The sequence below is a fragment of the Carcharhinus amblyrhynchos genome, chromosome 14 (assembly GCF_965287045.1).
Source record: "Carcharhinus amblyrhynchos chromosome 14, sCarAmb.v2.hapA, whole genome shotgun sequence".
NCBI lineage: Eukaryota > Metazoa > Chordata > Chondrichthyes > Carcharhiniformes > Carcharhinidae > Carcharhinus > Carcharhinus amblyrhynchos.
Window position 1 is genome coordinate 65,695,862 of NC_137337.1, and position 24,948 is coordinate 65,720,809.

Here is a 24,948-nt window from a genome sequence, read left to right on the forward strand (position 1 = left end):
CATGTGCTCTCTAATGTCCTTACCTGGTCTGGCCTAAATGTGACTCCAAACCTACAGAAATGTGTTGACTCTTAACTGACCTGAAATGGCCTGGCAAGCCACTCAGCTGAGGGGCAATTGGGGTGGGCAACAAATGCTGGCCTTGCAATGACACCCCCATCCCATGAAAATAACTAGTTTGATTCAGTGTTAGTATATAAGGATTTGATGTACAAGGACATTATGACTATCCTCAGCAACCAGGTCTCAGTGGGGAAAGTTCAAACCTAGTCATAGGAACAAAGAAACAGGGGCAGGGTATCCAGTCTTTTTAGCTTGTTCCATCATTCATTGAGATCATGGTCGTTCTATCCCCTAACTCCATCTGCCCGCCTTGGCTCCATATGCCTTTAGCCCTTTGGTAACAACAAATTATCAATCTCGTTTAAAATTATTAATTGAGCTAAAGGCCAGAATTCTCTAACCTTGCCCACAGTTAGGATTCTCTGATTTTGCTGCTGTGAATGAAGATGTGGCTGAGCACCAAGTTCTCTGTGTGGTGCTTTGGGAAGGAGACTGGGACAGTAAGGGACAGAGAGCTTAATGATAACAGTGCATCAGTGAATGAGAGCCATTCAAAGAATATTGGTTAAAGAAAAGGAATGACTCTTTATTTGAATGTGCAAAGTGATCACAATAAGATAGATGAATGAGGGGCACAAAGAGTGATAAATGGTTTAGATCACCATTTACAGAGACCTGGTTACAAGATGACCGAACTTAGGAAATAAATATCTAGGATTTAAAGTTTTATACTTTATTTATCAGTGTCACAAGTAGGCATACATTAACACTGCAAATTCCCTGGTTGCCACACTCTGGCGCCTGTTTCGGTACACTGAGGGAGAATTTAGTATGGCCAGTGCGTCTTTTGGACTGCGGGAGGAAACCAGAGCATCTAGAGGAAATCCACGCAGACACGAGGAGAATGTACAGACTCCACACAGATAGTGATCCAAGTCAGGAATTGAACCCGGGTCCCTGGCGCTGTGAGGCGGCAGTGCTAACTACTATGCCACTGAGTGCACATCGTTTTGAAGATGAGCCGAATGGAAATGAAGGAGGAGTTGTCCTGATGATAAAGAGTGCATTAAAAGAATGTAGTGAGAACAGATCTTGGCCCAGAGGATCAGGAAGTAAAATTGGCACGAGTGGAAATTAGGAATAGCAAGAGTCAGAAAAAGATTGACATTTTAAGTTTAAAGTTTATTTATTAGTATCACAAATTGGCTTACATTAACACTGCAATGAAATTACTGTGAAAATCCCCTAGTCGCCAGACTCTGGTGGCCCTTTGCTGGTTTTGAAAACTCTTCCAATCTTCAGGCTTACTATTATTCTTTACCACATTGTGAGCCTATTCTTTCGATGTAATACTTTCTTTAACTTCATTAGTGAGCCAAGGACGGACGTTTCTTGCTGAGTTTTGTTTCCTTTTAATGCAATGCATTTTGTTGAATATTTTAAGTTGTTGCTTTAAATATTGCCCACTGCCAAATTCTTTATTTACTGCCAAATATTTCTGACCAACCTTAGCCAGTTCTCTCCTCACACTTACGCAATTGGCTTTCACTGAGATTAAAATTCTTTTTGGGACTGTAGTGCGATGTTTTCAAACTCAGTATGGAATTTAATTGTATTACAATTACTTTTTCCCAATGGATTTTTGTTTTTACTGTGAGGTCACATGTTAATCCTGCCTCACTGCACAATAATAGATTTAAGATAGCTTTATTCCTGATTGGTTCCACAAGGTAATGTTCCAGGGAGCTGTCACAAAACCATCCTACAAATCTAACTTCCAGGTCACTTTTGGCAATCGGATAGATCTAAAGAAGATTGAAGTTCCCCACAATTATTGCATTTCCTCTGTTACAACCTCCAAGTACTTCTTGCTTAATGTTTTGTCCAATGGTATTCCTATGGTTAAAAAGCCTATAAGCTACTCCCACAGCCTTTTGTGACTCTTGCTATTCCTAATCTCCGCTCATGCCAATTTTTACTTCCTGATCTTCTGGGCCAAGATCTGTTCTCACTACATTCTTTTAAGCATCCTTTATCATCAGGACAACTCCTCCTTCATTTCCATTTGGCTTATCTCCAAAACGATGTGCACTCAGTGGCATAGTAGTTAGCACTGCTGCCTCACAGCGCCAGGGACCCAGGTTCAATTCTGGCCTCGGGTCACTGTCTGTCTGAAGTTTGTACATTCTCCCAGTGTCTGTGGGGGTTCCCTCCAGATACACCGGTTTCCTCCCATAGTACAAAGATGTGCAGGTTAGGTTGATTGGCCATGCTAAATTAACCCTAGTGTCAGGAGGATTAGGAAGGTAAATATGAGGGGTTACGGGAACAGGGCCTGGGTGGGATTGTGGTCAGTGCAGACTTGATGGGCTGAATGGCTTCCTTCTGCACTACAGGGATTCTATTCTACTCTATGATAAACTAGCCAGGAATATAATCACAAATTTTAGAGTTATATAAAAAGGAGTGGAGTGGTTGAAGTAAATGTTGCTGCCTTAAAGACAGTGACAGGAGGAATTATCATGAGAAATGCAGAAATGGCAGAGGTATTGAATAAATTTTTGATTTGACTTGATTTATTATCATCACATGTATTAGTAAACAGTGAAAAGTATTGTTTCCTGCGCGCTATACAGACAAAGCATACTGTTCATAGAGAAGGAAAGGAGAGGATGCAGAATGTAGTGTTACAGTCAAAGCTAGGGTGTAGAGAAAGATCAACTTCATATGAGGTAGGTCCATTCAAAGTCTGATGGCAGCAGGGAAGAAGCTGCTCTTGAGTCGGTTGGTAAGTGACCTCAGGCTTTTGTATCTTTTCCTCGACGGAAGAAAGTGGAAGAGAGTATATGTTGACCAGATTTTCACAATAGATGTAGGAATCATGAGTCTTACTCTTTCCTTACTTTCTCTTCCTGAGTTCTGAATGAACACATGTTATTTTGTTTTCCTTCTGGGGAGATGGGTTTGGGCTGGATTTGTGTTTCCCATTCCTGAAGCAGGCTCAAGGTGGGAATAGGAAACATAAGAACATAAGAAATAGGAGCAGGAGTAGGCCATCTAGCCCTTCGAGCCTGCCCCGCCATTCAATAAGATCATGGCTGATCTGTCGCTGCTCAGTTCCACTTTCCCGCCCTCTCCCCATAACCCTTAATCCCCTCTCTTATCAAAAACCCATCAACCCGCGTCTTAAAAATATTTAGCGAGGCAGCCTCCACCACTTCAACGGGCAGAGAATTCCAGAGATTCACCACCCTTTGAGTGAAGAAGTTCCTCCTCAACTCCGTTCTAAACCGCCCCCCTTTTATCTTGAGGCTGTGCCCCCTAGTCCTACTGTCTTTTTTGAGCGGGAAGAGTCTCTCCACCTCTATCCTATCCATCCCATTCATCATCTTATACGTCTCAATGAGATCTCCCCTCATTCTTCTAAACTCTAACGAGTACAAGCCTAGTTTATTCAGCCTCTCCTCATAGCTCAACCCCCTCAACTCCGGTATCAGCCTAGTAAACCTCCTCTGCACTCCCTCCAAGGCCAAAATATCTTTGCGCAGGTGCGGCGCCCAAAACTGCACACAGTACTCCAGCTGCGGCCTCACCAATGCCCTATACAGCTGCAGCAAGACCTCCCTACTTTTATATTCAATCCCCCTCTCTATGAAGGCCAGCATCCCATTTGCCTTCCTGACCACCTGCTGCACCTGCAAGCTGGGTTTTTGCAACTCATGCACAAGGACCCTGAGGTCCCTCTGCACCGTCGCCTGCTGCAGTTTTTCGCCCCGTAAGTAATAGTCCTTCCTACCATTCTTCCTACCAAAGTGGACCACCTCACACTTGCCAACATTAAATTCCATTTGCCATTTCCTGGCCCATTCGCCCAGCCTATCTAGATCCTTCTGCAGACTCTCCACACCCTCCGCACAATTTGCCGTTCCCCCAATCTTGGTATCATCAGCAAATTTCGATGCCTTACACTCGGTTCCCTCCTCCAGATCATCTATATAAATGGTAAATAGCTGAGGCCCCAGCACCGACCCCTGGGGCACTCCACTAGTCACCATCCGCCAATCCGAATAGCACCCGTTGACCCCCACTCTCTGCCTCCTATTTGACAACCAATCCTCTATCCACGCTAACACCCTACCCCCAACTCCATGTCCCTCGACCTTCTGCAATAACCTCTTGTGAGGTACTTTGTCAAACGCCTTCTGAAAATCTAGAAAGACCACATCCACCGGCTCTCCTCTATCCACCGCCCTGGACACATCCTCATAGAACTCCAGTAAATTTGTCAGACACGACTTCCCTTTAATGAAACCGTGCTGCGTCTGCTCTATCAAACAATTCCCTTCAAGATGCCTCGCAATTTCCTCCTTAATGACAGATTCTAACATTTTACCTACCACAGACGTTAAACTAATCGGCCTATAATTCCCCGCCTTTTGCCTGGCACCCTTCTTAAACAACGGCGTAACATTAGCCGTTTTCCAATCATCCGGCACTTCCCCGGAATCCAGCGACGTCTGGAAAATAACCACCAAGGCATCCACTATCACCTCCGCCATTTCTTTCAGAACCCTCGGATGCATTCCATCCGGTCCTGGGGACTTGTCCACAATCAGCCCCTCCAGTCTGTCGAGCACCACCTCTCTAGTAACAGTAATGTCATTAAGACCCTCCAGTCCTACCACCTTTCCATCGCTAACACCCGGCAAATTATTCACGTCCTCCTCTGTGAAGACAGAAACAAAAAAGTTATTCAATACCTTAGCCATATCCCCATCCCCTACCACTAGGTCCCCTTTCTCATCCTCTAAAGGACCAACATTCACCCTAGCCAGCCTCTTCCTTTTTATATATTTATAAAAGCTCTTGCTATCCTTTTTTATATTAAGCGCTAGCCCAGCTTCATAGTTTCTCCTACCCTTATCAACTTCTTTGTCAATCTTTGTTGACATTTAAACCTCTCCCAATCCTCTTCTCGCCCACTACTCTTAGCTACTCTAAATTCCTCCGCTTTTGTTTTAACACTTTCCTTCACCTCCTTCGTTATCCACGGCTTATTACCTCTCCTCCTACTATCCTTTTTGACCATCGGAATAAATTTCTGCTGAGCACCAAGAAAGATCTCCTTAAAGATCCTCCACTGCTCCTCAACAGACCCTCCCTCCAACGCGCTCCCCCAGTCCACATTCGCCAATTCTTCTCTCATCCTACCGTACTCCCCTCTATTCAAACAAAGGACGCGTGTCCGGGAACCCACTTTCTCCTCCTCCATCTGCACCAGAAACTCCACCATACAATGATCACTCTCCCCAAGAGGATCCTTCACCACAAGGTCCCTAATTCTACCCGCCTCATTACATAGCACCAGATCCAAGATAGCTCGCTCCCTTGTCGACTTCAACACACACTGTTCGAGGAAACTATCCCGGCAGCATTCCAAGAACTCTTCCTCGAGCCCCCCGCGTCCAACATGGGTCGACCAATCAATATGCAGATTGAAATCCCCCATAACTACGGCCGTCCCATTCCTGCACGCCGCACTTATTTGCGCGTTAACAGCCCGCCCCATCTCCAGATCATTATTCGGGGGCCTATAGATGACACCCACCAGCGTCTTCCTCCCTTTGCTGTTCCTAATCTCCACCCACAACGATTCCACCCTCTGCTCCTTGGCTCCAATATCATCCCTTGCTACGACCGTGATGCTATCCTTAATCAGCAGAGCTACGCTCCCCCCTTTTCCCTCCTGCCTATCCTTCCTAAACACTTGATAGCCCTGTACATTCAGCTCCCAGTCCCTGTCACCCTGCAGCCACGTCTCTGTAATGGCCACCAGATCGTATCCATTTGTGTCGATCTGTGCCACCAGCTCATCCACTTTATTCCGAATGCTTCGTGCATTCAGATAAAGCGCTTTCATCCCAGCCTTCACCTGGACCCTATTTGCCGTAACGCCACCAACTATACTCACACCCCCTACTCCCTCTATTATTGGGACATCCTCGGCCTCTTCCCTTACATGTACCCTCTCCTTAACTTTAGACCTCGTAGCGTCACCTACCCTCGCACCCTCCCCCCCACAATTAGTTTAAAGCCCTGTCTACAGTCCTCTTTACTCGATTCGCCAGCACTCTGGTCCCAGCACGGTTCAGACCAACCCCATCCTGCCCGAACAGGTCCCACGTACCCCAATACTGGTGCCAATGCCCCATAAATTCAAACCCATTCCCCCCACACCAATCCCTGAGCCACCCATTCACTTCCTTAATCCTGTCAACCCTACGCCCGTCTGCACTCGGTTCAGGCAGTAGCCCAGAGATAACCACCTTGTCGGTTCTACTTTTTAATTCCATTCCCAGCTTTTCATACTCCCTCCCCAGATCCTCAAGCAAACATGTTAGATAGCCTGCCTCTCTTCACTTGCACATCAGCCCATTTCTATTCTCCCTTACATCTCCCAAGGCCCCTCCATGCCCCTTCATTTCTCCCATGCTATTTTCATGTGCCTATGCCCACTGCATGCTCTCATGCATCCTCTATACCCACTCACTAGTATCCACTATGGTCAGAATTTACAAACCAACTGCAGGAGATATGGCAGGCCAACCAATTGCCTATTGACTTTCAACAGGACTGAAAGATCTTGGTGGTGGGTGGGTCCAGAAAATCTCACCTTAAATGTTTAAAATGCGGATAAGAACTTGGGTCAAATTTTCACTATGGAGCCAGGAAACTTAAGTCAGGAAATCCCCCGCTTGACAAGGGAGTGATCCCTGCAAGGGAGTGAGTGAGTCTGTAGGGGAGGCAGTTGGGAGACAGCCAAGGAAGTGGGTAGGTGCTGAGGTCAGCTAGTTGGAAGACCTGCCTCTGTTCTGTGAAACTTCTGCCCAGTTTAGGCCCTTTGTCCCTCACACCAATGCTACCTCCAAGTCACCTCATATCTTCATGCCACCTCCAAGCCAATTAATATCCCTCATGCCACTTCCATAGCTACTCACCCAGTATGGGGTGGGAAGACCTCAAGAGCCATGTAGAGATGTAAAAAAAAATCTAACAATCTAAAGAGCTCTCATTCACATGCGCTAGATAGAGAAAGAAATTGCTTTCATGAAACCCATTCAAAGATATAAATCTCCTTGAATGGTCAGTCTGTTATAAACACATCAAAGTCAGCTAGTCCTTTCACAGTCTCTTAAAACTGCAAATCAAAATGTGAATTCAGCCCTGTTTCACCGCTAAGATAGGTGGTTTTGGTGCTTTTTAGCTCAGCCAGGTATTATTAATGGACACAGCTCTAATAGTAGCCCTTGCGAAATGCCATCAATTATCTTTATTGAACCTGCCAGAACAGATGATAATGACTTTTTTCAAGCTACACCAGATGCTCTGTTAATCAAGCACACCAGCAAAGGGTGTTGGTTTTTACTCTGAATGACAGCAACAATTCTGAATTTTTCAAGGGCTGGTGGTTTAAATAACTTTAGATAATGACACTTAAACAGACCTTATCCACCTTTCAACAGCATTTACTCTTCCTCCATAAATTTGTGATTCCCACATTGAAGGGTAAGATCTTTGGAACAGCAAAAAATGGAGTGTGTTTGAACTCAGCACTTCAATATGGAGGTGTTTTCATTCTATCTCTTACCTAAACTACAGACTATGGCTTTAGTGCTGAGTAAGGGGCTTCTATTGGCCCTATAGTTTTGAGAGCCCAACACTTCCCTCAGTCAGCCTTGTTGGTCAGCATTGGTCTTCTGGTCAATTAAAGGGAAATAACTGCTGTTAACTATGCTGTGTATGATGTAGGTTTTGACTCTTATTCCAGTAAAATGTTGGAATCCTGACCTAACAAGTAAAGTTTCGTCTAACTTTCAAAAGAAAATTGGTAAATGCTTGAGGGGAAAGGAAATCTAGGGCAATGAGGCAAGGGTGGGAAGAATGAGACTAATTGGATGGCTCAATCAAAGAGCTGACACAGTGGTCGGCACTGCTGCCTCACAGTGCCAGGGACCTGAGTTCAATTCCCGGCTTGGGTCACTGTCTGGGTGGAGTTCGCACATTCTCCACGAGCCTGCGTGGATTTCTTCCGCTTGCTCTGATTACCTCCCATGCTCCAATGACATGTATGTTAGGTTGATTGGCCGTGCAAAATTGCCCCTTTAGGATCAGGGGGTCTAGCGTGGTAAATACATGAAGTTAGAGGGATAGGGGCTAGGTGAAACTGTGGTCAGTGCAGACTCGATGGGCCAAAGGACCTCCTTCTGCACTGTAGGCATTCTGTAGGCACAGACGGGTCAAAGCGTAATCTTCTGTGCTGTAAGATTCAGTGATTCTAGTGAATTGATAAAGAAACATTGATTTTTTTTAACTGTAGCAGGAAAGATAGACTAGAATAGACAAGTGGAGGATGTGGGAAAGGGAGTAGGATTGAGAATTCATCTGAACTATCATTAGTTTACTTTGGTACAGTTTGCATAATGGGAACACGGGAAGGGTTTTCTACAACATCCCAGTGAAACACATAATGCCATTAGCTCATTTCCAAAGCAAAAGCTCAGAACTCTTCAGCCAAATCTTGGTCTGTAGATGACTTGGGTTCACATTTCATTGTAATTTACCACCAACAGCATCTGACTAAGTTGTTTTTCACTCTGTCCACAGCTATGGAGAGTCACGGAGAAGCTGAAATCCGGATCCATATTAACTGTAGTCATTGTGAGTCGGACAACTGTGTAAGGGAGCAAGAGTCCAAGAAGATAGTGTGTCTGTGCCTGGGCGGCAAGGTTTTAGCCAAAGATAATGTTACCTGTATAGGTAAGAACAAATTTCAAGAATTGGTTGCACAGTAAAATGCTCAATTGTCAGTGTAATGGAGGTTTCTGTCTATAGTCAGTGTAATGAAATTTTGTCTCTGCATTGTGAAAGTAATGGAAGTTTGTCTCTGTATTGTCAGAGCGATAGATTTTTTTGCTAGTGGAGCCTGGGATAGAATGTCCGCAATAAATCTCAGAGCCTTCCCAGCCGACAGGTGGCAGGGTTCATTAGTGGGATTTGACCTCAACCTCTGGAACCCCTTGAGGGTCTTTAGGTAGGCAGGGAGAATGCTTTCCCCATGACCCCAACCTAGTGGTGATCCCGACTTGAGGATCCCCATTCCAGCCTGAGCCTCCCAAAGCCCCTGCACCCTTGTGGACCCCCCCCCCCCAACCACACACCTTGGCAGTGGCTGACCCATCCTCTTGCACCCTGGAGGTTAGTGTCATTAGAAAAAGCCCAAGAGAATTGCAAAGTGGCTGGTGCTGGGCGTGAGATGGATTTTTAGGCTTGCACACTATTCTCTGGCATCAGCGGGATCTACTAACATCACATTGAGGTTGGAGAATCATCCTATTTGTTAGTTTATTGACAGTGTGATCAAAGTTTGTCTCTGTATTATCATCGAGATGGAACTTTGTCTCTGTATTGTCAATGAGGTGGAAGTTTGTATCTGTAATGTGTGATGATACTGCGCCTTTAAGAAATGTATTTGGGTCATGCTTCTTGCGCAGGATCTGTTTTAGGAGTTTGTTTCATTATCAGTGCCATTTTGTCTGCATCTGGCAACCCTCTTATTATTGTAGCAACATATTGGTCCTAATTGTTAGCACGTTTGCTTTAATCCTGGCCACATGCTGTTCTGTTATTGTGGTGTTTTTCCCTGGGATTTTGCAGAATGAGACTTGATTAGGTTGATTGCCAGGTAAGGTCCTATAACTGGGCAAGACCAGACTTATGCAGAGAAAACCAGCTCCATTGTTTTTTTGGGATCTGTAAAAAGCAGAAAAAGGAGAGAGTGTCTCTCTGAAGTCTGGAAAATGAAATCTGCCAGAAACTACAATTTGTTTCTCTGAGGTTATATCCTTCTCTGAAAACTGCTGTATGGGAATCAGAATGTCAGGGAGTCGGGACCTTCAACCGATTATATACACTAGATACATCGATGACATTTTCTTCCTTTGGACTCATGGTGACCAATCACTGAAACCACTATATGATGACATCAACAAGTTCCATCCCGCCATCAGACTCACCATGGACTACTCTCTGGAATTGGTTGCATTTTTGGACACATGCAACTCCATTAAGGACGGTCACCTCAGCACTTCACTGTACTGCAAGCCCACGGATAACCTCACGATGCTCCATCTCTCCAGCTTCCACCCTAAGCAAGTTAAAGAAGCCATCCCCTACAGACAAGCCCTCCACATACACAGGATCTGCTCAGATGAGGATCGTGACAGACACCTCCAGATGCTGAAAGATGCCCTCAAAAGAACAGGATATGGCGTTCGACTCATCGATCGACAGTCGCCACAGCCAAAAACCACACCAACCTCCTCAGAAGACAAACATGGGACATTGGGGACAGAGTATCCTTCATCGTCCACTACTTTCCTGGAGCTGAGAAGCTACGACATCTTCTCCAGAGCCTTCAACATGTCATTGATGAAGACCAACATCTCGCCAAGGCCATCCCCACTTCTTGCCTTCAAACAACCACACAACCTCAAACAGACCATTGCTCGCAGCAAACGACCCAGCCTTCAGGAGAACAGTGACCACAATATCACACAACCCTGCCATAGCAACCTCTGCAAGACATGCCGGATCATCGGCATGGATGCCATCATCTCATGTGAGAATACCATCCACCAGGTACATGGTACATACTCTTGCAACTTGGCCAACATTGTCTACCTGATTCACTGCAGGAAAGGATGTCCTGAGGCATGGTACATTGGGGAGACCATGCAGACACCATGACAACGGACGAACGAACACCATCAACAACCACCAGGCAAGATTGTTCCCTTCCTGTTGGTGAACACTTCAGTGGTCACGGGCATTCAGCCTCTGATCTTTGGGTAAATGTTCTTCAAGGCGGCCTTCACAACATATGTCAGCGCAGAGTCGCTGAGCAGAAACCGATAGCCAAGTTCCGCACACATGAGGACGGCATCAACCGGGATCTTGGGTTCATGTCATACTATTTGTAACCCCCATGACTTGCCTGGGCTTGCGATATCTCACTTACTGTCCTGTCTGGAGACAATACACATCTCTTTAACCTATGCTCAATGCTATCTCCACTCACATTGTCTGCATCTTTATGACTTGACTAGCTGTAAAGACTCGCATTCTAATCAGTATTCTGTAAGCTGAGTGTGTGGCTTTATACGGTCTGTTTGTGATCAGAACTCCCCACTCACCTGATGAAGGGGCAAAGCCACAAAAACTAGTGGCATTTGCTACCAAATAAACCTGTTGGACTTTAACCTGGTGTTGTGAGACTTCTTACTGGGAGTCAGAAGGCAGATGCATTTCTGTATCTGTTCAGAGGAGTTAAAAGGCTGGAAATCCAGCATCCATATGAGTGTATCTGTTTTTGGTGCTAATTGGTTTGGAAGCAGGATTTATGGGCGGAATTCTCCCAAAAGAATTCGAAGTGTCATTTGCTGGAAAACTGGAGAAATACATGCTGTTTTTTTTTCAGTGGCAGTTCAGACTAGAATTTCCCACACGCTATGCACTGCAGAGGCCACCAGCATGAATATCATTAAATTTCAAGGGGCGGGACCTACTGCCATCCTGGAGAGTGAAACCAATTGGCCTCTGCGCATGTGCAGTGACCCTGAATTGTCAACCTCTCGTTTTCTGGCCAGCTCAATCGCTGGCCAGCCCGGGACCCTGGCAATGCTCCCTACAAACACCTTTGGTCTGATAGTGGTGCCCTGATTCCCAGCATCCCCCAGTGCAGACTCCCCGCAGGCAGACCGTCCCCACTGGCTAAACCGCCCACTCCTCCCACCTGCTGACCACACCAGCCCACCCCAACCACTGGCCTCCTTCTCGTCCCCATCAATCCCAATTCAGAGTGACAGTGGAACCCCCCCCTCCTACACTGATCGCCTCTACACCCACCCAGTATGGGCCCTGCCCTCTTGGCACTGCCTCATGCATGTAGGCAGTGCCAAGGTGCCTCCTGAGCATCTGCACTTTGTACCTTGGGCACTCGGGGCACAGGCTAGCCAAGGTGCCAATACCCAGGGGTCACCACTCCCCCATGGCTTAACCTCCTGGGGGCCCCAATTTCCCTCCTTCACTCCAGCAGGGTCAGGCTGCTAGCTGCCCGAAATTGGGATGGTACTTTAAACCCCGCTACAGTGAAATACTCTGGTGGGGTGAGAGAGGCTAGCGGGCCTGGAAAATTCAGGTCCTGGCCTGCTAATTACATTTAAATAAAGATTTAAATGACTTACTTGCCTTCCCACTGGTTTCCAATGCAGGTCTGATGGCACCAAAAACCGACGCTGGGAGATGCACACATGCAGTGGGAACACATATGCGAATTCCATGCATGCTCGGCTGTGAGATTCTTCCATCCGCTACGCTAGAAAATTAGCATGGCGAAGTGGAAGAATCCCCCCATGTCTATGGGGATGTTGCTCAAATTGGAACTATAGAAATGGATCGCTGTTAAGAATTATACTTTGCCATGTTTAAATATTTTAATTGGTAAAAGTTATGCTTTTCTGATATATTCTAGCTGTGTTCTTAAAATAAAGTTTATTTTAATAAAAGCTTCCTGGTGGGTCAATTGAATCATACCTGTAATGAAACATCTTGTGGTCACCTTAGTGCCAAAATCAAAATAAAGTTGGAACTTAGGCTGACTTCAAAATATTCCTTGGAGTTTCTGATCTGGTCCCTAACAGTTGCCAGTATGATGGAAGTTTTTCTCTATATTGTTAACGTGATGGAAATGGAAGTTTGACTCTTTTTTAGTGTGATGAAGGTTTGCCTCTATTGTCAGATGGAAGATTTTCTCTGGTGCGATGGAAGGTGTTGTCTGCATTGTCAGTGTGTTGGATGCTTCTCTCTGTATATTCAGTATGAAGGAAGTGTGCCTCCTTGTCAGAGTAATTAAAATTTGCCTCCGTCCTGTCATTGTGAGGGTGGTTTGTCTCATGTTCTTGCAATGGCAGTTTGTCTCTCAATTGTCAGGGTGATTGAAGATTGTCCTTAGCGTGATGGAGGTTTAGACCTGCATTGTCAGTGTGATGGAGGTTTAGCTCTGCATTGTCAATGTGATGGAGGTTTAGGCCTGCATTGTCAGTGTGATGGAGGTTTAGACCTGCATTGTCAGTGTGATGGAGGTTTAGCTCTGCATTGTCAATGTGATGGAGGTTTAGACCTGCATTGTCAGTGTGATGGAGGTTTAGACCTGCATTGTCAGTGTGATGGAGGTTTATGTCTATGTTGACTGTGTAATGGATGTAATCTCTACAGTCAGTTTGATGGAAGTTTGTCTCTACTGTCATTGTAATGAAACTTGTCTTTATTGTCAGTGTCATAGAATTTTGTCTATACTGTCTTTGTAATGATAGCTTGTCTCTCTATTGTCAGTGCAATGGGAGCTTGTCTCTATTGTGATGCACATTTATTGCTGCATTGTCAGTGCATTGGAAGGTTGTTTCTCTAATGTCAGTATGATGCACATTTGTTGCTGTATTGTCAGTGTCATAGATTTGGGCCTAATTTCTCATGTGCCTTAATTTACATCTGACAAATATTTATTAAAAGGCTGATTTGCTGAAATTATTTGTTCCCTCTCAAAATTAATTGCATCACTAGTGGATAATTGGCATAATCAGGTTTATATAGATAGCATGCACCTTTTGGTGACTCCTGCACAATTTGTCATCACTGCTTTCACCCTCCTTTGTGAAATATCGAGAGAGGAGGGGATGTAGAGGCATAAATACAAGGGGAACACGAGACGGATACAGGGCACAGTGGGAGTGGGGAGACACAAGAGGGGAGAGGCAATGGCAGGATTAGGGGATAGCAAAGGGACAGAGTACATTAGACCCTCGAGTCCAGCACTCTGCTGAGTTCTGCTTTCCATGGTTTGAGCAGTAAACTCAGAGGGTGCCTCCTCAATCGGCCCAACATTATTTTGCACTTCTCTCTCACATCCCGAGACTCCTCTCTCACATCCCGACTCTCCTCTCCCACATCCCGACTCTCCTCTCCCATCAATATTTTTCTTGATTGTTTTTCAAATGGTGTTATTTTTTGATTAATGCAAAAATGGTGCTATTGACTTGTGTGAGTGGGGCCAACTTCCAAACACACCCTATCATCCATCTCATTCCTCCGATCCTTCTCCATACTCACCTCCTCCTAATTCCCATTCCTCCTGTAACTATCCAGTCTCCCCCTGTTACCACTGACTTCATCATTGATCATGTGGATATTCCTGTTCTCCCCCTTGGCCTTCAACGTTGGTGTCCCTATGCTGACCTGTCCCCTCCCCTGCTCGAGACCACATGTACCCTTACTTTGCAGGAACAGTCTCCCTCTCACCCCCACCCCCAACATGTTACCATTCAATATCCCCCATGGTGTTTCAGCCTGTGACATACAGGACCCTCGAACCATGAGTCGAACAATGACTTGAACACCCAAGACTAAATACCTTAGATGACTGACCATGCCCTGCACCCCATCCTGGACCATTACTGCACAGAGAGCCCTTACCCCATCCAATACCACGACCATGACATACTATTAAGCGTCCCCTTGCATGACCTCATACGGTCCCAGGGCAATCTCTTCAATATTCTCCAGACAGGATGGACTCAACCTCAGGACAGTTTCTGATTCTTCAACTGCCATTCTTATAACTCTTGCCCAAAGAGTCTTTAACCACTCTGAGGAAGACAAGGATTCAAAGAAGCCTCATGAAGATGCCATTACACCAGCATAATATGACAGTGACAATCTCATAGCTACAGGATTTCATGAGAAATATGGTGAAGACAAATATTCATAATCAAAGTTATCTTCAGGCAGAAGACACAACAAAATATTCATTGTCAACATCAACATATCAGGAAAGATCATCAGTCTCACAATGTCTCAGAATCAACAAAAGTTTCCTTCTGCCCTAATGATGGGCTCATCCTTGGGAGGCATAGTAGCCTTGGGAACATGCGTCTTTAAGAAATGTATTTTAATTGTGTTTCGCTGCAGAATGTTCCAAGCAATCCCTGGGATTTTGTCAGCGCTGTAGTGTCTACCAACATCCTGCATTGTTACTGCAACGGCATAATTGCTTCTAATGTCTAGAATGTTATTTTTAATCTGAACTAATGCTGTTCTGCTATTTTTCCCCTGAGATTTTGCAGAGAATTTAGGTGCAGTCTAGGTGCTCCTGTTTTATAGATAAGGCTTCATCAACATGCAGCAATAAATATCTAGGATGGGATTGTCTGGCCTCATTCACCCCAAAACTGGAATTCGCTGCCCAAGGTCAACCTTTCCATGGTCTGCCCCCTGCCTGCTCTGATTCCCATAGTGGGTGGGACAGTAAAATTCACCCCTGGTATTACAAGGAATATCATGTGTTTCATAGACTGCTGGGGGAAACTAGCCAATTGTTCTTGGCCACTGCCCTTGTGACTGACAGTCTTTGCCACTTGTTACAATTTTAAATATGATCCACCATGGATTTTAAAGTAATATTTTTCTACATTATCTTTGTCAATAGAAAGTTGTTTGCAAGTGAATGAAGTCTTAATGAGTTTTTCTTTTCTCTCCTCCTTTGTCCACAGTTCCTGGAGGTGTCAACCCCGAAGGCCATCTTCCTTTCTCCCTCATAATTGTCGTGGTTACGTCCACCATTGTTACTGGTGTAGTTCTAACCTGTGCTGGACTTGCTCTCAGTAAGAATTTCCTTAAACTTTGTACTACACAGCTCCCTTCTCAACCAACATTTCACAAGCTATAAGCTCAGGAGAAATTTTCATTTTGGTTTTAAATTGCTGTTGATAGATGCTTCTTCCAATAACGCCATTCTGTGCATGAATGCATCATTGAAGACATTTAATCATCAGCTTCACTTCCTCCAATTCATCCATATCTGAAACAAGTTAGGAAAGGAAGTTATTAACGCAAGAGACAACAGTGTAAATATGTTTGTCACGTGGCTTCACCTTCAATTCTGTTTATGTTCTTTGTATAGATAGGGGGATACCTGGCTCAGTATGTTCCTACCTGCACCAGAATTGGTTATGCTGAAATCTGGAAGATCCAGTATGCATATCTGAAAGTTTATTGAATATCAGTTCATGAGGTAGTAGGAGAACTTGCATTTGTGCTGCCTCTTTAACATAGTAATTGTCCCAAGGTGCTTCACAGAGGTGTTATCAGGCAAAAGTCAACTAAACCAAAGAAGGAGAGACTGGAACAAGTGGCTAAAAGTTTGGTCAATTGTTTTCAAGGAAGATCTTAAAGAAGGAAATCAAATTGTAGAAGGTTGGACAGGCTTATGGTGGGAATTCCAAAGGTTCGGGCCAAGACTGAAAACATGTGGTGAAACAAAGGATACTGATGATACAAATGAGGCTAGAATTGATGGAGGTTGGAGATTCTCATGTTTGAAGGAGGTTACTGAGTTAGGGAGGGCTGAGGAGTTTGAACCTGAGGGAGAGAATTTAAACTTTGAGGCATTGAGGCCTCAGGGGCCAATGTAGGCCAGCAAGGGCAGGGACCTACCCTACATGGGTAGGATGAGCATAGATGGAAATGGGTCAAACACGGGCAATTGGGACCAGCTTAACACATTTTAAAAAAGGGCAACATGGATAAGCTGAAGGGCTTGTTTCCATGCTGTAAACCTCTATGATTCGATGACTAAGAGGGATGAATGGGCCATTGAGCTCCTCAAACATGTTCTGTCATCGAAATAGTTAATCTGTATTGTAACTTCATCCACCTGCTTTGGTTCTGTAACTCGTAATACCCTGAAAAACAAAGATATATCAAAGAAGTTAGAATTCTGGAGCTGACTCAGGATACAATGACATAAAATGTGAATCAAATCTCATTTCTCCAGCTCCCTTCACCTTCATTTTGTCCATCTGCATATGGAATATCACCCAGATTTTACCCTATTTGTCAGATTATTCTAAATACTTAGCACTGTTTGAGCAAAGCTGTACTTTTGGCTTCGAATTTACCTTTCATTCATATCTGCTGCTTATACTTTCTGGTATTATTTTAAAAGTAATAATAAGTCACTCCATAAATGCTGCTTAATAGACTGTAAAATGCTGGATCCTCTGATGAACGTAGAACAGGAGTGAACTATTCAACAACTTGAGTACGTTCTACCATTGAAATAGATCATGGTTAATCTGTATTAAAACATCATCTACCCCCTTTGGTTCTGTAATCCTTGAAACACAAAGATATATCAATTTCAATTCTGAAATATTCAATTTGACCTACTTCCAACAATTGGGTCAAAGTTTCACATTTCTGTTACCTTTCTGTGAAGAAGTGCTTTCTAACATCATCATTAAGTCAGTTAGCTCTGATGCTAATGTTTATGGCCCCTTGTTCTGGGTTCCTGCTTCAGAGGAAACGGTTTTTCATGATTTATCTGATCAATTTTTTCAATCCTAGAAGATACCTGCGATTGATTACCTTTAATCTTCTAAACACAACAGAATACAGGCCAATCTATGGAATATGTCCTCATAAATTTAACACTTTTAATCTCTTGTTACGTTTTGAATCTGCTCCCTCTTCAAGCCTACTTTTTCTTAAATTGTAAAGCTCGGAACTGAGTGCAACATTTCAGATTTTTGATAAATAAAGGCGTCACGTGGGGGACAGACAGGAGAGTGAAGTTGAGACCAAAGCCAGATCCGCCATGATCTTATTGAAGGTAGGGCAAGCTCGAAGGGCCGAGTGGCCTACTCCTGCTCTGACGTCCTATGTTCCTAGATGGAGTCTAACCAGAGCTCTGTATACTTGTAACTCTTCATCCTTTCTAATCCAGCCCTCTTGAGATAAGTCTTTGAGATTAGTTTTGGTGAGGTGTGTACTTGGACCCTGCAATGATGCACTTTCACAGACTTCATCTGCAAATGCAAAAGGCATTTTTTCGGAACTGTACAAGGCTGCAGCTTGTTCCCTATATATCTCCTGCCTAAGGGACCTCAGCCCCTTGGGTGATAGCCAGTCTGAGTCCCAATTGGTCGCTCAAGCCAGGTGACCCCTTCTCTGCTGTGTTGCCCTTAAAGGGATACCACAAATGGCACAGACCCATAAATCTGCCCCCTTCCCCCACACTCACTTCACCTACCAATGCCCCTTTGCAACCTTTTTGCTCTCACATCCAATGTTTCCCGTACTACCTAACTTAAGAGTCATCAGCAAATTAAGATATATGGCTCTGTATCATAGTGAAAAACTGACTCATCAGTACAGAGCCTGATGGACAATATGGGTGCAGTTTTCTGGCTGTCAAAATATCCCACCCAATGTCAATGCACCTTTGCATTGTCCAGTTCTCACCCGCACCGTTGCTCATGGTGAGCGAGATGGGAAAGTTCCACCCCAAGAGTCACATCCTGTCAATTTGAGTACATATCCGTGATAGCCATAGGGTGATACGGTGGCACAAGGGTGGCACAGTTGGCACAGTGTTAGCACTGCTGCTTTACAATGCCTAGCTTCCTAGCTTAGGTCACTGTCTGTGTGGAGTTTGCACATTCTCCCCGTGTCTGCATGGGTTTCCTCCGGGTGCTCCAGTTTCCTCCCAAAGATGTCTGGGTTAGGTTGATTGGCCATGCTAAAATGTCACTTAATATCAGGGAGGCTAGGCAGGTAAATATGTGGGGCTACGGGGATAAGGGCTGGGTGGGATAATGGTCAGTGCAGGCTCAATAGGCAAAATGGCCTCCTACTGCACTGTAGGGATTCTATGATTCTAGCTGCTCTGTCTCCTATGCCCTAACCAATTCCAGAACTAAACTGACAGGTTGCCTTCAATCCCATGCACACATATTTTTGTTATCACCCTCTTACATGTGCCTTTATCACATATCTACCCTGTTATTCCATATCAGTGTTAAAGACTCAGATAGACAAAGCTTCTTTAGCTTGTGCTTATTTTTCTATAATTATGCTTTGATTTTCCTTTTCCAACTTTTTTTATCTCTGCCCTCTTGTCCAAGTTGACTCCTTATTTATTATTTCCCCCGACAGCTAATTGCTCACTGATTATATGATGAGGCTTGAAGAAACCATGAACTTTGAGCAATGCTCTGGAATCCACAGCACTATAGAATCCCTACAATGCAGAAAGAGGCAATTTGACCTGTTGAGTGTACACCAACTCTCTGAAAGAGCATCACTCTCAGACCCACCTCCCAACCTATCCCTATAACCCCAGACTTTCACCATAACTAATCCACCTAACCTGCACATTTTGGGACACTAAGGGACAATGGAGCATGACTAAACCACCTAACCTACATATTTTGGATCATTAAGAGATAATTTAGCATGACCAATCCACCTAACCTGCACATTCTTGGACTGTGAGAAGAAACCAGAGGAAACTCACGCAGACACAGGGAAAATGTGCAAACTCCATGCAGTCACCCACCACCTATTACTTCATGAACTGATATTCTATAATCTTCACAAAGAAATTCCAACCTCCTTGACTCATGTACAATCTCCTGGAAGGGTCACTTTATAGTAGGACAAGAGCAGGAAGGGTGGCAGTTCCACTCTCCCTACAAGCAGGCAACATGAGCTGTATGAGTACCATCTCTGCTGTCCAAAGCCATGAGCTGCATCAGTACAGGCCAAGGACGGAACGTTGGATTTATCTGGTTTGTATAGCTCAGCTACACTCCGATTAAACTCACCAAGGCAAAGGAATATTGCTGTCTTATTTAATAGCAAAGTAGATGAACAACCAAAATCCTGAATTACATGCCTTATTTATTTGATTATGTATCAATAGTTGCTGCTAAATATTATCATTTGCATGAAGTACCATTCTTTTATCTGATAACTCATATCAATATCAGTTCAGTAGATAATTTTGTAGAATGTTTGCTATCGTATCCCAATTAACTAATTAATATGGCTGACACAATATATAGATACTGAATTTCTTAAGGCAGGCAGAGGGTATAGATTACTTATACCCTACATCTGTTGATCAAAAGAGTGAGTTTTAGTGGTTACGGGTAACAACAGTTATATCCACCCTTGCTATTACATTATAATCCTGCGTATAGGCACTTAGAGCCCAGTGTTGGATTTTGTATATTTCAGTTTTGGCTACAGCAATCCAGCTACTTTTTTTTTTCTGGCCGTTTCCGCTGGCAGGATTTTCCAGTCCTGCAGACGGTGATCCTCCCCATGGGTTCCATGGCGATGGAGGGTGAGAACAATGGGAAACCCCACTGACAGCGGTGGGGCTGTAAGATCCCACTGCCAGCCAATGGCGGGCCACTTCTGCAAAACATGCTGCAAGGGTGTGTGGAAAATTCCACCCACCCACCCCCACCCCCAACCCTTGTGAAGCTGTGGATTTCCTGAAGCTACAGACTGATGAGTCTCTGTGACACCAGGAGATTCAATGTATTTTTCACTGTGTTGACCATCTGGCAATGGGTGCACAGACTCATGTACACCTTCCTGCCCTACAATAGTGATTTTGCTTCTAAAATACTTCATAGGGAGCAAAGTACTTTGCAAGGTTCGGAACCTGTAAAAATCCACTGTTAAAAGCAAGTCCTCCTTCTTAAAACATCATTGGTATCGGTCAGTAAATCACTGAGAACACTAAGGAGGGTGGACTTGCAACCCTCCCAGCTGGAGATTGGACTCGTTTCTCCTGTTAACTGGTCATCTGAGTTATTTCACTCATTAGACAACCTGAGAATTTGCCCCAACCCCGACGTAGCCTGTGGCCTGTCACTTGATCCCATGACCCTCTCTCGTTCCCACAGATTGAGTTTACCCATTCTTTGTACTGAGGATGGTTCTCATGCCTCGTCTTCCCCCACTACACCACAGGCGACGAACTAATCCATTTTCCTACACTTTTTAGAACTTGTTTGTAAACTAATTCGTTTAGAATTCTCCTCATTCCTGATCTCATGCATTAAATGGAATATATAAAAGGATGTTTTGTTATAGATCCACTTAAATTGCTTTGTATCATTTACTTTACATTTTTTCTATATTCATACATAAATCCTGCATCAATTACGAACAAATATCCTTCTTTGGCCTTTTCCAATATCATTTATTGGGCATCACGGTGGCACTGCTGCCTTACAGGGGCCCGGCTTGGGTGTCTGTGTGGAGTTTGCACATTCTCCTCGTGTCTGCATGGGTTTCCTCCGGGTGCTCATGTTTTCTCCCACAGCCCAAAGACGTGCAGATTAGGTGAACTGGCCATGCTAAATTGCCCCTTCATGTCCCACGATGTGTCAGTCAGGTGAATTAGCCATGGTGAATGTCTGGGCTTATGGAGACAGAGTGGGGGAAAGGCCTGGGTAAGATGCTCTTTTGGAGAATCGGTGTAGACTTGATGGACTGATTGGCCTCTTTCTGCACTGTAGGGATGCTGTGAAACCTTGGTAGATTATTCAGTGTTTCAGGATGCCCTTGTCTATTGACCTCTGCTTGAGTTTATCACCTATGCACCTCAAAATGATATTAGGTATGCTTTGAAATGATAGTGGATTACAAACTCATTAGGAAGCAAGGGGCCTGCTGAATGGAAGCAGTTCCTAGTGGATAGTTTGAATAATGAGAGCTACCGAGCTGTTAGCCTGAACGAGCTACCTGAACATAATCAGCTGACTCCAATGTGACCTGAGTAACAAGTACAAACAAGGTGAACTTGTTCCAGGAAGGTCAGGGTGAGCAATTCACACCTGCTTCTTTCAGTAGTAGGTTGGGGATATAATGTAGCTGTGGTGGGAGCTTATTTGGATGCGATGGTTGAATTATAAGTTGAATTCAGCTGGATCTAAGGTCTGCACATGTTTAGTTTCCAAACGTCGCTGGATTCCGGGGAAGTGCCGGAAGATTGGAAAACGGCTAATGTTACGCCGTTGTTTAAGAAGGGTGGCAGGCAAAAGACAGGGAATTATAGGCCGGTTAGTTTAACGTCTGTTGTAGGTAAAATGTTAGAATCCGTGATCAAGGAGAAAATAGTGAGGCATCTTGTTTGATAGAGCAGACGCAGCACGGTTTCGTTAAGGGGAAGTCGTGTCTGACGAATATATTGGAGTTCTATGAGGATGTGTCTAGGGCAGTGGATAGCGGAGAGCCGGTGGATGTGGTGTTTCTTGATTTTCAGAAGGCGTTTGACAAGGTACCTCACAAGAGGTTATTACAGAAGGTCGGGGGCATGGAGTTGGGGGTAGGGGGTTAGTGTGGATAGAGGATTGGCTGTCAAATAGGAGGCAGAGAGTGGGGGTCAATGGGTGCTATTCAGATTGGCGGTTGGTGACTAGTGGAGTGCCCCAGGGGTCGGTGCTGGGGCCTCAGCTATTTACCATTTATATAGATGATCTGGAGGAGGGAACCGAGTGTAGGGTGTCGAAATTTGCTGATGACACCAAGATTGGTGGAACAGCAAATTGTGCGGAGGGTGTGGGGAGTCTGCAGAAGGATCTAGATAGGCTGGGCGAATGGGCCAGGAAATGGCAAATGGAATTTAATGTTGGCAAATGTGAGGTTGTCCACTTTGATAGGAATAATGGTAGGAAGGACTATTACTTACGTGGCGAAAAACTGCAGCATGCGACGGTGCAGAGGGACCTCGGGGTCCTTGTGCATGAATCGCAAAAACCTAGCCTGCAGGTGCAGCAGGTGGTCAGGAAGGCAAATGGGATGCTGGCCTTCATAGCGAGGGGGATTGAATATAAAAGTAGGGAGGTCTTGCTGCAGCTGTATAGGGCACTGGTGAGGCCGCAGCTGGAGTACTGTGTGCAGTTTTGGTCGCCGCACTTACGCAAGGATATTTTGGCCTTGGAGGGAGTGCAGAGGAGGTTTACTAGGCTGATACCGGAGTTGAGGGGGTTGAACTATGAGGAGAGGCTGAATAAACTAGGCTTGTACTGGTTAGAGTTCAGAAGAATGAGGGGAGATCTCATTGAGACATATAAGATGATGAATGGGATGGATAGGATAGAGGTGGAGAGGCTCTTCCCGCTCAGAAAGGACAGTAGGACTAGAGGGCACAGCCTCAAGATAAAGGGGGGCGGTTTAGAACGGAGTTGAGGAGGAACTTCTTCACTCAAAGGGTGGTGAATCTCTGGAATTCTCTGCCCGTTGAAGTGGTGGAGGCTGCCTCGCTAAATATTTTTAAGACGCGGGTTGATAGGTTTTTGATAAGAGAGGGGATTAAGGGTTATGGGGAGAGAGCGGGAATGTGGAACTGAGACATGACAGATCAGCCATGATCTTATTGAATAGCGGGGCAGGCTCGAGGGGCTAGATGGCCTACTCCTGCTCCTATTTCTTATGTTCTTATGTTATGACTGTGACAATAGTAAACTTTCCCTCCTTGTCATTCTTCATTTGTCGGCAGCCTTTGACATAGTTGGCCCCACCATCTCTGACTAAGGTCTCTCCTCTACCATCCTGCTGGGTGGGTCTGCACTTTCCTGGCTCCATTCTTACCTAGCTCACCATAAGTGGAGAATGACTTCTGTTCCTGCTCCTGCACCAGTCCATCCAATGTCCCAAGAGCAATATACCGTGACACCTTCCAACCTTCAAGCTACCCCTCGGCAACATCATCTGAAAATATGTTAGATTGCATTGTCCATCTCAGCGCCATCCCTCTCGACCCGAGCACCATCCCTGATTTGTCACACCACTTGACCAATGTCCAGTACTGGTTGAACAGAAATATTTTCCAACTAAATATCAGGAAGAAGGAAGCCATTGTCTTCAGTAGCCATTATAAATTCGATCCCTTAGTTACTGACTTCATGGTGGAATTTTACACCCTATCCCACCAGCGGGATAGTCGAAGTGAACGGATGTTTGAATGGCTCACTGTGTTTACTGCGACAGGGCTGTAAAATTGCACCGCACCTCTCTGGAAACTTTTGAAGATTGAATCACAGTATTTGCAATCTTGGTGCTATATTTTACCCTAATCTGAGCTTTCGACCACGTATGTGCTCCATCATCAAGCTGCCTATTTCCACCTCTGCAGTATTGCCTGTCTCCATCTCTGCCTCTTCTCACCTGGTTAAATCCTCAGCTATTCCTTTGTTACCTCTTCACTTTCCTAATGTCCACTTGACTGCCCGCCCACACGCCACCCTCCAGAAATCTGAGCCAATCCAAAACTCTGCCCAAATCCTAACCAGCAGCACCTGTGTTTGATGACTTACGTTCGTTCCCATTCTGGCCACGTCTCATTTTCAAAATTCCCGTTCTTGTTTTCCAATCCCTCCATGACTTCTCCCCTTCCTTTAAATGCCATCTTCTCCAACCCTACAACTCTTGGAGATTCAGCAGTCCTCCAATTCTTGTCTTTTGCGCACCTCTGAATTTAAGTGCTCCACCACACTTCAGCTGCCTGGGCGCTGACCTCTGGAGTCCCTTACATGAACCTCTCACCTTCTCTGCCTCTCTTCCCCTTTAAGATGCTGCTTGATGCTTTGCTCTTTGACCAAGGGTTTGGTCATCTGTCCCAATATCCCACTTCAGGGAAGCAAGGTGTCACAGTGGTTAGCACTGTTGCCTCACAGTGCCAGAGACCTAGGTTCAAATCTGGCCTTTGGTGATTGTGTGGAGTTTGCACATTGCCCCCGTGTCTGCATGGGTTTTCCCCAGGTGCTCCCGTTTCCTCCCACAGTCCAAAATGTGGAGGCTAGTTTGATTTGCCATGGTAAATTGCCCCTTAGTGTCCCATTATGAGTAGGGGGATTAACAAGGTAAATACATGGGGTTATCGGGATAGGGCCTGGGTAAGACGTTCTGTCA

General features: G+C 44.9%; 1 protein-coding gene across 1 annotated transcript in view; it reads left to right on the forward strand.

Annotated features, from left to right (window-relative positions):
* ltk (leukocyte receptor tyrosine kinase) overlaps window positions 1-24,948 on the forward strand; it is a 172,911-nt gene that overhangs the window by 97,763 nt on the left and 50,200 nt on the right. Inside the window, exons 10-11 of the mRNA XM_080203025.1 lie at window positions 8,728-8,880; window positions 15,726-15,836. Of these exons, the coding sequence (XP_080059151.1) occupies window positions 8,728-8,880; window positions 15,726-15,836 (264 nt within the window). The remainder of the gene's footprint in view (window positions 1-8,727; window positions 8,881-15,725; window positions 15,837-24,948) is intronic.